This window comes from Opisthorchis viverrini (genome assembly GCF_000715545.1).
Source record: "Opisthorchis viverrini unplaced genomic scaffold opera_v5_180, whole genome shotgun sequence".
Lineage (NCBI taxonomy): Eukaryota > Metazoa > Platyhelminthes > Trematoda > Opisthorchiida > Opisthorchiidae > Opisthorchis > Opisthorchis viverrini.
Genome location: NW_008751837.1, coordinates 147,790 through 162,387, shown reverse-complemented (window position 1 = coordinate 162,387; position 14,598 = coordinate 147,790). Strand labels below are relative to the sequence as shown.

The 14,598-nt window shown below is 41.6% G+C and overlaps 1 protein-coding gene across 1 annotated transcript in view; it reads left to right on the top strand.

Moving 5' to 3' along the window:
• T265_07675 (hypothetical protein) overlaps positions 1–6,603 on the top strand; it is a gene marked incomplete at both ends in the record, with an annotated part of 54,365 nt that extends 47,762 nt beyond the window's left edge. Inside the window, 2 exons of the mRNA XM_009173254.1 lie at positions 850–1,237; positions 5,884–6,603. Of these exons, the coding sequence (XP_009171518.1) occupies positions 850–1,237; positions 5,884–6,603 (1,108 nt within the window). The remainder of the gene's footprint in view (positions 1–849; positions 1,238–5,883) is intronic.
• Between the last annotated feature and the right edge of the window lie 7,995 nt (positions 6,604–14,598).

Here is a 14,598-nt window from a genome sequence, read left to right as displayed (position 1 = left end):
GATATCGCCATGTGCGACATGAATCGCCAAGCAAATGAACAAAAAATCATATAGGAAACTACTCACAAGGTTGCTGAAAACTCTTCGACAGCCCACAACCGGTTTGGCCCTTTTTGGGGCTCATCAGGTAGGCGCAGTCCCCGAGTTTCCGTCAACCTGTTTTCGACTGTTTTCGAGAAATACACTCATTTGCGAATCAATTTGGTTTTCACGAGAGACTCAACTGAATCTCTCGTTTATGATATTCTAAATCAGAGAAGATACAGTTACTTCTCCAATATTACTGTCAGGAACCAATCGTACGAGACCTGAGAAAGAGTACAATTTATTTACCTGGCAACCAAGACAGGTTTATAAGCCAAAAATGGGCCATACAGGCGGAGGCAAACTAGAGTTATTGTGTCCGTCGCGGAATTCGGTATTCAGCTTATGTTAATATGGCACTTGCGAGGTAGACCAATGAGAAAACATCCAGTGGCCTGTTGCCAATGTTTAAACGGCCCAAACATGATGGAACACCACTGGGTGCCAGGGTAACAAGACAAGCCGTGATTTTGCAAAACGATAAGAGCCAGTACATACCGCAGATGATGAAACAAGAAGTTTCGTACTGCTATAAACCGTAAAGGTTTTAGGGATCACTCCTCCAATTCACAATATCTATCAAGCAGGTAAACAAATTAGGCTTTATTAGCTTTTTCTTCCGCTGTATGCGTTAAAATATATTAAACTGAAAAATGAGCCGTTTCAACTATCCTTTTTTTCTTTGGTATCATTTTTATAGCCTCTCCCACTCTGCTCTTATAATGACAAGACAAGTTTGTCTTTTTTTCTATGCTGCCTACCTAGAACCAGTCGCCAATCGGATAACTCCATTGTGTCCCGCCCCGGTTTGTCTAAAGAAATTTGTATCAAAACTTCATTGTTGAGGACGCGGGATACACCCCGGAGAAAAGATGGAAGGCGGAGTACATGGCAGAACAAATCTCCCAATAAAACTTCATTTGTAGTTAGTTGTGATGTTGGTAACAGCGCACTGGATACCAGTGTTGGCAAGTGTCCTTTGGAGACTGATCTTTCCAACATGCCTACAAGTCCTGTTGACGGAGTAGAAATCAAGAAATCCCAGTTGAATGCCACCAGCATACAGCAAAGCGAAGCTGACCAGTCTGCTGTGGAAGAATTTGTGTTGGCACCGAGGCTCCTTGTCTTATCGGATGAGAAACGAAAAGCCACGGTATGTCATTACAAATAAAGCTGGTCGCACATTTTTCTACATTGTAAACATCCTTGCCTCAGTGCATTCCATCCTGTCTGAGTAGGTTTGCCATCAGAATTAGTGTTTGCTTAAACTACCAACTAATAATCTCGCAAGGGAACTGATTATTTTAAACTCGGCAAACCGAATGGATGTACAGAGGAATACTTCATTACAGAATAAACTGGGTAAAGACGGAAATTTATTGGTTCAGACTGCGGGATTTGCGGTTGAAATTTCCGCTGAGGTTGGCAACTCTGTTGTAGACTTTTCAGGACATCATCAATGCGTAGCGGTATGGCGGTGCATTGCGGCTTAGCAATGTTAAAAAAAAACGATTCACCTGGGTTCCAGGTGAGTCCCCCGTGAAACCAAATTTGCTCGCAAATGGATGTATTTCGTTAACGATTATTTCTGTCTACACAATCATGGGACCCAAATTTTGATGCAAAAATTTTAGAGAGACTGAATTTTCGGTATGAGGTGACCCAGAACGTATTTGCCATTTACAGTAAACGGTAAGCTAAAGAAGCCGGTGTGGACTGTAGAGTTATTCCCGGATTTTAAATAAGATGTGCTGTCTCACACACCACTGTATCCAAATCGGGGCGCGTACCGCCGGTCACATGAACTTTTCTGCCAGTTCTACCCAAACAGTAGTCAAATTCACATACCTGGAACGGTTTGAAAGACTGTACTCGGCCTACTGGAGTAACTTTTTGACCGTGATGATTCTTGCGTTCTCACTGATGAGGTCTGGATATGAACTGCATTGGATAGACTGGAGGTAGATATTTTTGCAATGCACTACTCGTAAGGTTGCTGAAAGTCCGTCGACAGCCCACGACCAGTTTCACCCTTTTTAGGGCTCATCAGGTAGACGCAGTCCCCGGGTTTCCGTCAAACTTTTGTTCTGCTTGAAACCAAATTGCACGAAATTGCGAACGTACACTCATCACAAACGAGAGATTCAACTGGATTCCAGGGGAATCTCTCGAAAAACTAAATTAGTTAGCAAATGGGGGAGATACATTGGAATCATCCGACTGACAGACGATTTGAAACAGATGCAGACAAGAAGACGCACGACAGCCCACTGGGTGTGTTAACGAGCTGAAAATCACTACCTCTGAACCAGTTCGCAAAGTCCAGCTCATTGGAGAGAAACACTTTCTTCGCGAACTGGACGAGGCCGTGCAGGTGCACCTCGTGTTTATCCGAGAATGGTTGTTTTTTCTGCGAACTACTTCTCCAAACTACTCAACTTCTGCTCTGTGTCCCACTCCGTATAATCTCTCACATAGTATTTCTACCAAGCCTGTTCTCCAAAGTGCCGATAAAAAATTAAATAAAAGAAGCTCTAACCAATCGGTCTTTCTCAGAGATCCCGATCAACCCAAGGGATGAACCATCATTTCAATGATTCAACTGCATATCCAGTAAGAATACTGAGCCATTTACATCAATAACTAAATGTTTGGATGAGAGGTGCGCAACGTTTGGAATAGATCCACTGTTTTTCACTTTGATTCGCTGGTACCTGAGCTACCACTAACATGTCTTCTGAAGGACTTGGCTGATCTGTGTAGAGCCGTTGGGATTTTTTTGCTTGTCATGACTATATCTATCAAGACGAGACCAAGTGGGTTTACCATAGTGACTCCCTCAGCCTGCTTATAATGCTGACTTTGAACAGTGTAACCATTATGGTGCGAAACAGCGGCATCTCATTTATGTTGCCAGTATTTCAATGTAGCTTTCGTTTGTGTGGACGAAATCACACAGGATGTCCTCTGTTTCTGATGGGAGTACATGTTTGATCAAAGACGTGATATATAAATTCACACGTTGCTAGTTTGGGGCGATGAAATATTCTGCAGGTGCTGACTTTCAGAATCCATCCACCAATGTGCAGAACATGAATTGCATTATGAAATGGTCAAGGTATTCTTACCAAACATTTGCTATCGAGGAAAATTTGTGGCCTTGGAAGCATTTTTATGCCGTTTTAGTCGACGCAGTAGTGGCAACTCGAAAGGAAAGAATTGTTGATAAGTCCACTTTTCAGTAGGACCTGTGTCTATTCACATGGGTGAGGCGAATGGATTGTCTCGGCGTTATCATTTTGAAACGACATATAAACCGTAGAGTATAACAAAATATTTAATATTTGGTATTTAGTAACACAATACATAATAAGGAGTTTTTAAACATAAATTCGAAGCACAGCGTGGTGGAATAGGTTGATTGATTGATTGATTGATGATTGACTGATTGATTGATTGTAGAAATCGTTGTGAAATGTCGTCCGCGGCAACCGAAACGTCGGATCATAACAACCTATTCCACTACGCTGTTTTTACCCTATAATTAAAAAACTCATTATACACCACATGGCGCTGAATACAATACATACACTACAATAGTAATGGTAAATATTCCTTCAGCTTTGTTGCATTTTTCATGCCTAGCTGCCATGCCACACGAAGGAAACACGAGGACTAAGACACTGTCAGGTTACTTAAGTCTGGAGAGTAGCAGTATAAATTAAGAGGTTTAGTTCGAAGCATGGACCTTCCGACTAGTAGTTTAGCGCCTTAACCACCAAGCAACCACGAGTTTACACACCTTATTTTGTCCACTACTTCAAAATATCCCTCGTTCTCTTAAAATAAACGAGTTTCTGCACCGCAAAAGCTCCCAAACCCTTGCTTGACTGCTGTCTGAAGGGCGTTTTGCTCGTTAACGCATGACCATGATCTAGTCCACCTTTATAAGACCTCTGTTTTGAACACCCACCTTCGAGTACATCTCACAGGATTTCAGATAAAATGGTTTGTGAAAAATTACTCAGACGATGGCTTGTTTCGAACGCTCACCTTTTTAAATACAGCACAATATTTAAAGCCAGGTAAGGCCAAAGTAACCTGAGCTGAACCGTGATGAGTTTTTTCACCTTTACCAGGATTTGTAAGTGTAAGCGGTTCAAACGGCTGCAGCATCAACTTTACGATGTTTTTTTTAATATACCAATGATTGAGTCAACTCATCCCATTTCGTACTAATTCAAATCCAGAGACGGTCATAAGGTTTATACAGGCTCAGTTCGTAGTTTATTTACGTAAAGCTGAGCGTTGTATCGTTGTGGTATTTGGGCTTTAAATCATGTATAATTTGCCAAACGTTACGACACGGAGGTTTGTCCACTCAGTCACTCTCAGAGTATGGAAATCAGAGCTGCGTAAGTGATCAGTAATGATCAGTTCCCCTCTTCCTTTGCAACGATTTACTTGCCCGTAACACCATCTTACCAAAAATTGCTATTTTGTTCATTCTATTCTGGGTTGATTTGTGGTAGATACTTTGTTTAACGTATAACAGTATATCGCTGCATCAGTCTTTCACGAGAACAGTTCGTTTATGGTTTAGAACGCCTCCGCTGGTTTACTTGTAGAAAGGCCATATGACCGAAAATTTTCAGCTTCATAATCTGTTGAGTTCGTCGATCAGTCTATGATACGTCACTTTCAAAGTGGACTAAGCTTCCCATTAGCTACAATTTATATGATCTATCCACTTCGATACAGTTGAAGAACTTTCACACGTTTGATGGTTAAGCTGTTGCTGGAATTCCGCACTAATCATCAGTACTCATCGGTACTAGGGTGCCCAAACTTCCGTGTTTTTATATGGTGGATCTCCCTGTAGCTGGAGTGAAGTGATCGTCCATGACCCATTTTTATAGGCGGATCATTCCAATAAACTGAGGACAATATTTTGAGTATATGGCAAAAATGGGAAGTGGATAGCGCTAGCCTAGGTTTAACATCGTTTTATCGATTGTGACATGCTGTGGAAATTAGTAGTGCAATGTCTTCAACTTAGAATGCAAAAGCAAGGGCTGCTTTGAAGTATTATCTGCCTATAAATGGTGTGCAATTAAACCATGCATTTAGTATCAGCTGTTCACACAAGCTGAAGGAAACGGCTAGATCAGCATGCTTCAAGCCCCTCCCTGAAAGATTTTATCGCATGATCACCCTTTCAAACGATCTTAAGGAGCTATAGTTATTCTTCAGCGTAGTCATTGTAGGGTGTAAGAATGCTATGGCTACTGAAGGCCAACCGGTTTTAGTAACCGGTCGCGTGTTGGCTGCAGATGCCCCGGTAGGCGCTGATTGGTCAGAATATCAGAATCAGGATCGAGGATTATAACTCGCGCTTCTCCCCACTCACGAGGATTTTAGCATGACCTTATGTAACATTCCGTGATCGTCTTATAAATGCGGTTGTAATAATCCTTTGTCTCCTTAATGGACTATCTAAACCTACCGTGCCTTTAGATATACTACAGTAGGTACATGAGGAAGCCAAGCACGGACATGAAGTTGCACCACAGCTTGCAGTACACAAAGATAAGTATGTCTAACAGAAAATATACCTACTGGAGGTAAAGAAGTGACTAACTAACATTGTATATATGTGTATAACACGTCTTATTCTAGCTTTTATTCCACGTCCCTAGCGCAAAATACAACCTACTTGTCTAATTTGTTTATCGATAACTTCGTTGTTGAGAATTTATTTGAACTACTTGTAACCGCTTGTTTCGTTTGAATTCTCAGAAAGCATTTCAACTTGAGAACCTTCAGTCTTCTGCTAAACACAGGATCCGCAGTAACGAAGACGGGTTCCGTTCATCTAAATCTCTCAGGATATTGAAAAAGATTTTCACCGCACCCAGTATAGAATCATCTGGAGATTTTGCCGATGGGTTGACTGCGAGGAGCCTGTTCTCATTGCCAGACCTTGTCTCAGATGCGGCGGAACTGCGGTCCCGTAAATCAAAACGACATGTCCGCGTCAAATCCGATGCGAACTCAATAAACAAACATTCAAACACTGCATTACATCCCAATGCACTAATCTGGCAAAGAAGGCCTAAAACTTGTCAGCTCATCAAAAAAGGTATCAGACATCTGCGTAACAAGGTCGACTCTAGCAATAACAACTCCCCTTACCCCGGAAGATGGAGTACCGTCCTCTGTACCGACGGTGCTCACCATGGCGCGAGGCACTCACGAACACCGGAATGCATTACATCTCTTAGCATTACGCAAAGTTTGGAAGAACTTTATTTGTCTGGTTTTCCATGTACTCATCGGTCTCTGCCACCTATATTTCCTGAGTCTACACACCGACTTCCCTGTTTGCGTAAACAAGGCAGCGAAACGGATCGGTCATTACCAAGAAACGCCTTTAATCTTGAGGACGAATTTCGAACTGCATCTCTCACGTCTTCCATGTTTTTCGCACGTCGGTCTAAAAATGGAAAGTATAGTTAATCTTTAATTTTTCCAGTGTGGTGTGCATTGTATACTTGGAAAATTGGCGTCTATGAGTTGTGGGTTATACTTACGAACCGAATATCTCAAAATGGAGAGTTTCTACCCCAACTCCTTGCAGCAGCCACTCCTATGCTAATGAATAGCATTTAGGGACTCTGTAAAATCAATAGGGAATCCATTAGCTGATGGGCAGCTTTTCGTGACCAGTACACGGATCATTGTTTGCATATTTTGATACGTTCTCCACTAATGTTGGATCTACTGATAATTCTGAGTGCTTCACTTGGCAGCCTTCACCCTTAATCGAGGAGTGAACTGAATACTCAAACCAACAGGAGGATGGTAGGTAAACTTGAACGTTTGTTCAACCAGTTCTGCTGTCGCATTCCAGTTTGGAATGTGACAATTAATCTCATCGTACGTACAACCGTTTGACTAAAGGCGCATGGGAACACCAGTGAAACAGGGGCACATCAAAAATCATTTGCAGTGGTTATGGAAGTGTGTAAAAGGTTGCGTTTAAATTACCCAGGACATAAGCTTTTGGTTGAGTCCTGGTGTCGGGTTAAATGCAAATGAAAAGCAGTCACTTTTTCACCTAAAATTCCAGCCAAACCTTGCACAGGCTCTACCGGTACGTTTTTATGTGTGTGAACGATGAATATTTCAACTCAAATTTCGCCGTTGACTCCAATTCACCTTGGTTGTTAACAAGCTAGTTGTAGCATGTCAATAAAACATTAGATTGTGAGAATGAAGTGAGTGTTGACAAACTGAAGATTTGCGTGACATCTAATTTCTTTTTTTTGCTGTAAAAGAATGCAGAAATGCAGCATGGCTTGGTAGCGCCCTTAAAGCGTTGGTGTTATGATAGGCACACGACGGTCTTCTACAGTATAGTTAAAATACTTTAACTGATCTACAGTGTGAAAAACCTTAGACCACTCATTAGCGGTTGAAATGTGCCCAGAACTGCTGCTCCTAGCTCGTGAAGACCACTGTTTCCGAAACGACCGATTACGTTGTCCATCCTTACGCGAGTAGGATATACGCTAGTTTGTTTTAAAAATGCCTGCACGCATAATGTATACCGTTCAATAAACGAAAAAGCTTCTCATCGTATTTCTCTAAACCGCAGTCATTTTAATAGCACACTCTAGCATCAAGTCGGGCTTGTCACGTGAGCGATGTAGTATAGCACGGTCCAGTGGAATGAACAGCTTTACTGGACATACATGTCAAAAGCACTCCGATTTGACACACAGAAGCTCGTGCTTGAATGTGAATTTCCCTGAACTGCAGTTTAATTCTGTTTGACTGATGAATCTACCTTTCACCTTCTCTGAGTAAGCTGCTAGCTTACACTTTTGAGGCCTAAAATCTAACCCATGCACTTCTTGCTAATAATTTGGGTGTACAGTAGTCTGGAGTTAGAAGTTCGATTCATGCATATAATTGGCATACCCTAGTTTAACCTGAGGACCCTAATTTAAAAGTGCGCACTGGTGTTTGAATTAGGCTGAAGTAGACCTTCGATGAAGGTGTCAAGCAGGGGCATTATAACGAAATGTTGGTAGCTCGAGTGCTCCAATTAATTGTAGATCAGGTGATTGTTGACCTGTCCTCCGAATGTGTTAATTTGTTTGCAAATGTTTCACGATCATTTTCAGGGATGGCATCGGTGCACGCTGATGATGTGAAGACGCCCAGAACGTGGCAAGTGCTATGATATCGGAATGAGATTCCCTGTACTCTCTATGCGCTAGACGTTCCACCGAAGTGTTTCAACTACTTATGCGCTTCAGAATAACCTAAGAATAATCAAAGTGATATCGATTCGTTTGCTGTCAATTTGAAGTAAACTAGTTGAAAGTAAATGAGCGCTTGACCGTTGAACCCTATGACCCGATCTTGCTCACATGTCATGTACGCCTTGCTATGTCTCCAAGCTTAATTATATATGTGTAGGCTGAACTATACAAATCCGCTTGCTTATATATTCAACCTATTTCTGCAAAATTAAGTGATGAGTCGAATTTTACAGTGTTCCGAGGTTCACCAGAGTACAACAGACTGGAGATGTTGTCTCCTTGTGTTCAGAAAACTTTTTTAAGTTAGAATGTCACGATTGTCCTGCTCCATAATTAGCCTCGAAGTTTCGTTGAATACTCCCAATATCGAATTTTAAAACCCCTACCGAAATGCATTTCACTTGATGAATCAGCTTGCAGTTCGAGTAAGATTTTGGTAGATTTGCAGTTTGCGACTAGTCCGCTAGAAAATCAACTACTGTGGGCTGGAATTTTGTCAACCACGCGGTCCTAAATGATCGTTGTTCTATTAATCTAACAGTTCTATTAGATGCATGATCTATTGACGTACGACTAAATGAAGACCGCTCCATCTTTATAGAAAGAATAGACTAATGGTTGCACTCAAAGGCAGCTAAGATGTGTTAGAACGGCTTTATGGTGTGCGTCATAGGTGCAACTGCCTGAATTAAAATTTCAAAATTTATGTTAAGAAAAAACACAGCTGAATTTCGCAAAGAAATCGCTGAGTCAAAGCACGCTAAATCTGTAACCACGATTTGTTGGAAATTATACTGCGCTTCAGCAAAAATACTAAAGAGAGCCACTAAGTAGCTTTTTATCCAAAATAAACCTGCCCAATGAAGAAAGTTGCAATAAGGAATTCAAGCCTATTTTAAAAAAACGCAAGGGTTTTGTTTTTAAGGCAGCGTCAGTTCGGCCATCTCTTGGACCCGCCATCATTAATTGTGCACTTTTTGTTAAATGGGAAAATATAATATATTAATGTAACAAGATACTAACAAATAACATATAACAATATCCCTGTAATCTCATGCACACCTAACGGGGTTTTTACTGGGTATTATATTTACGTGGTCTCCCTGCAACCTAGTGAAAACCTACCCAACTTGCTGTTTCAATAAATGGATATTTTCCTATTTTATGAGGTTAGTTTTACTTGGTATGGTGATGTGAGAAATGCCTTTTAGCGTGCCTATCAGATTGTGTCTATGATACTATACCGAAACTTTTAAGGAAGTAATTTTGAAATCCTTTAATACCCTTCCTTTGGACATTTTCTTCCTAGAAGAGGCAACCAGTTGACGTCCTGCAAACATTTTGTGCCTCTTATACAAAGCTTTGTCTACAAACGAATGTGTTTTAGAGAACTCCTTTGGCTTGCAATGTGAATTCTGAATGAAAAAGTTACCTTACAGCAGCGCATTTAATCACAACAATGAGACCTCCTCTGTACCTCTGTCCGACAGAAATCATATAAAAATCGCAAGAGGATATACGAGTATTCGTGAGGTGTATTGTTTAATTACAGTCACTGAGACTAATAAATGTTCATTTGACTTCAGCGTTCATGTGGCCCCACTGCCTGGCTTCTATGTCATAGCGTGATATTTTCCAAAGTGGTACTTTGCACGGACCTCAGATAGGACCGAATAAGAACGAACTGGTACTGCTCCAGAACCGATTAAGAGGATATCCAGTGGCGTTTACAGTTTGGCGTGCCCATCCTGGTCGGCTAGGAAATCCAGTCATATGATAATGAGAATTACTATTTTATGCTTTAGTTATGGTCCCTATTTTGTGGTCCCGCCATTATTTTCACCGGAAGGCGTCGATATGGCCCCTGTTCTGACTTTTGTATTTTTGTCTTCGTGTGGTGTTCCGTTCAAGAAAACACCCTTAGATTTCGTTGATAAGCAAATTCTTTGGTGCGTGCAACCAGAGGTCCCGTGATGCCTTGTGAACAAGCGCACATATCAGACTGTTTGCTTTCTACCTAACCGTGGTGATTGAGGTCTGATTTAGCTTTTAGGTACTGAGAAGCCTTCATCAAGATTGGATTCTGCAGGATCCTGCTAGGAATCAATAAAAATGTATATCTTATCAGCCTATGTTTGGGAAACAAGCAACAACGTGGCCAGCTTGCACCTGAAGGGTCAACGATGACCTTTTATTGTTGTCTATTTGTGTGGAGTATAACCGATTCACCGTCTGCGTGAGATATTTAATATACTTTCAGTCACTTGAACAGGTATAGACATGTTTTGAAACTTATATAATTATTATTGCCGGTTCATGGAAGTTTATAGTTGATGTGTCTGTGATGCGTAAAAAGACTTCATTCACAATGGATGTCCGAAAGACGGTACTCGTAAAGCTTGCCGTGTTCCCGCCGAGTGATTAGAATGCTCTGGTTTGGTTTATTTTTGTAGTGAGGCAAAACCTCAAATTTGAAACTCAGGTGATAAGTCACCGTAACAATTAGACGGCGATCCTACGGATTTGATGGAATTGTGTACGCCATAGAAAATATCAGTTTCATGGACTGCTTACCTAAGAAAAAGGAAGTGAGAAGGTGGTTGAATCTGACTATTAACCTGAATCCACATGCTGTGGGCGAAGTGGTGGACTCCGCTCCCGGGGTCTGTTCATTCCGTATTCTACTAAATAAGCACATTTTCCGCGTCCGTGTGAATCAGTGCAAACAGAGTTTTCGAACGATAATAAAGGTTGGCCAGTTGATTAAAGGAACCATTTAGCTGCAAAGTGAGTAACTGTTGGTTCATCAGTCCAGGGGTTCTGAATCAGAAATTCCCAGAGAGTTTTCGAAGCATTTTTAGTTCTTATCATTGCCCTTTATATGGGAGATAGCACCTCAAAGAAGTATAATTATTTTAGGGTCAGACAACGTCCCGCATCCGAATAAGCGTCACGCTTTTGGGAAAAGTATGCGCTCGGTATTCGCACAATGGAATCTAATTTTCGAAAGCTATAAAAAAGATGCCTTATTTACGTTAATCCGTTTGTCGCTTCCATTATTGGAGAGCTTGGCTACTTTTTGTTTATTGACAAGAAGCATTTTTGTAATCTCACCCGTTTGATACTGGAGTCAAGTTCAACCTCCTTCCACATTTTCATTCACACTGTTACCCTTAGAACCGTATTAAAATTCGTTCACTAATAGTCTCGTGACTTTGGAATGGACTTGATGACTGTACTTTCTTGACCTCCAAGAATATTTTGCCTTTATTCCTGCCTTCTGCGATAATCAGCAGTGCCACTACCATCGCAACGTGTGCGTCAAATCCGAATGTCATGTTACTCATCTACCTATGGTGCGCTGGTTTGACATTTATTTCACTTCGTGTGAATTTTTCAACCATATTAGGAATTAGTTTGCATTGACCCTCGCGACTACCTCAGATCCGAGAAAACCATATTCCATAGCTTTACTGTTGATATTAAAATTGGTTATCTCATTTATCTGTTTACCGAATTCTCCGCTGTGTAACGTGGCGTTAACTTTCTTCTAGGTGACTTGAGGGATAAAAGAAGTACTGAAACCAGACGTAAACGTTCATACGAACTTCTGGCTATTTAAGCGTGCCGGCACAAGCAAATTCTTCACATTGTTATTGAACATGCGAGATTCACGTTTTTGAGTTGTTGTAGCTTTCTTCTGACTAAGGCTTCAGTGTTAGAGTGGTAAGAAGTAGTTTCCCATTTCTATGACAGTCTCACACAGTTTTTGCATGTAAAACATGGCCCTGAACCATTTGTAGTGGTCTGTATGCTACTTTATTGGTCACTTGATTCAAAGCAATCATTTCCGATTTTAAGCGCAACTTTAACAAGCGTCGGGGCGTTTGGCGAGCATAGCTACAGAACTTAACTATCATACGATAACGCCGTGATTTGAACGCAACTTGTTTTAGCTGATTTAGGTCTTGATGTTCTGCGCACTAGTCAACATGGATTCTCTTGTTACTTATTGTAGTGAGCTGTACCAAAGCCTGACTTTTTCTTGGGGTGCTGGAGCAGGAGTTTATTGTAAATTCAGAGGTCGATCATGAGAATGGCTGTTCCATATTGGCGACCCAACTCCAGTTCACCCTGTTAAGAATACAGTTTTTGGAACATCTCTGTTATGAAGACGATTTAAACTCTCATAAAGGAAACTACTCATTGCTCTATTCATTATTCTCTTGTTTTGATATTCCAAATGTTTTACATATATGTAAATCCGAATACATACATGCTCCTCGTTACGATGTGCTGAATCCTAGATTTCTACTGTGCCTGGTTATATCGATATACACGTTGGACTTTATTATTACATCTTGGTGTCGCAATTGAAACGATTCATGCTTGCCGAAATGGAACCAGTAAATGGTAATTCAACTGCACGAGACGTACAGGATTATTTGAACTGGTTCTACATATTTTGTCTCACAAAATCTGATATGGATGATAAGAAACTCACGGCATATTTTCTACATTTTGTTGGCAAGAAGGCCTATACACTGATCAAGAATTTAGTATATCCTGATCAGATGGCTGTTGATCTGTTCGCCGAGCTTGGCAATTGGCTTGCAAACGTTTTGTCACCATACGAGGAGACATCATCAGTGCGCAGTTGGGTGGGTACCTCTTCCTTGCCTGCGTGTGTTTATATAGCAGTCAAAGGCTATCTGTTATCTTCTGACGTGATTGGCTACCTGAAGTGTAACGAGTCTAGTGAATCTATTGGTCCGTTTGTGATCTTTTTTTGCGTTGTCGTCTGTGTTCCTTTGTGTTGATTGGCTATCCCAACGACTTCTAATTTTAGTATCTTGTTTTCTCTGGCCTTGATTCGCATTGCGTTGTGGTCTGCCGTTATCGAGTTTGATTGGTTGCTTGTACCGCCCGATTTCCTCCACCGTGGCGGTTGGTGTCCCTGCGTCCGCAGTGTGACTTGGTGGTTTGATTGGGCGCCTCCTCCAATCCAATTGATGTGTCCGTTTGAATGACGCTTTCCTGCTTCTTGTATGAGTTCCTCATATAGTGGCTTTTGCAGCTCTAATTTCTGTGGTTCCGGCGTTCTCTTGCTCTTAGTGGCTGGTAAATGGGATCAATTTCGATGTGTTTGTTGATGGCTTCTTCGGTGGAGTACCACGCCCCCATAAATTCGCGTTCTCGTTTCGTTCTTGCTTGAGCCAGTATGCGAACGCCGTTCCAGTCGAACTCGTGTCCTTCTTGGTCTTTGTGTGCGGAGATGAGGGAGAATTGATTGTGTCTTTTGGTGGCGAGTTTGTGTTCATGTATTATGGTGGAGAGCTTCCTTCCTGTTTGTCCTACGTATCATTTGTCGCGGTCCTTGCATTGTATCCTGTATATGACATTGTTCTTCACCATTGGATCTAATTTCCCCCTTGGTCTTGATAGTGTTCCCCGCAGAGTATTCGCAGGCTTGTAGGCGACCATTGTATTATGCTGTCGTAGGAGCCTTGCCGTCAGTTCAGCGGTGTTCTTGATGTACGGAAGTGTGACTCGTTTGCTTGCAGTTTGTCCTGTTGCATTGATCGTATTTGGCTTCCTGAGTCTTCTCCAGATGGAATTCCTAAGCAATCTGCAGAGGTCTTCTTTCTCCAGTGATCCATTTGGCATACCGTTGTTGTCCAAAAATTCGGCCACAGTTGTCTTAGCCGAATCCAGGTCCACAAACGTGAATAGTGAGCTCACATCAAATGGAACCATTATTTCGTCCTGATCGGTTCACTTATGCCTAATCACACATTTCGAGTTCAACGGAGAACATTATGAACAACTACGAGGGACACCAATGAGATCGCCAATCTCAGGATTCATTGCAGAAGTCACAATGCAAAAGTTGGAACAAATTGTGTTGCCCGATATAAATCCCAAAATATGGATCCGTTACGTGGACGATACATTTGTGATCATCAAAAGGAGCTAACTGCAACGAGTGAGCAAACTGTTAAACAACGTTTTCAACGACATCAAATTCGCAACCGAGGAAGAAAACAACGGAAAACTGGCGTTCCTGGTCATCCTCATCACTAGATTGCCAAACGGACAACTAGAAACTGAGGTCTTTAGAAAGGCGACACATACGGACCGAATCCTCAGCTACCGCAGCAACCATCCAAATTGCCACAAA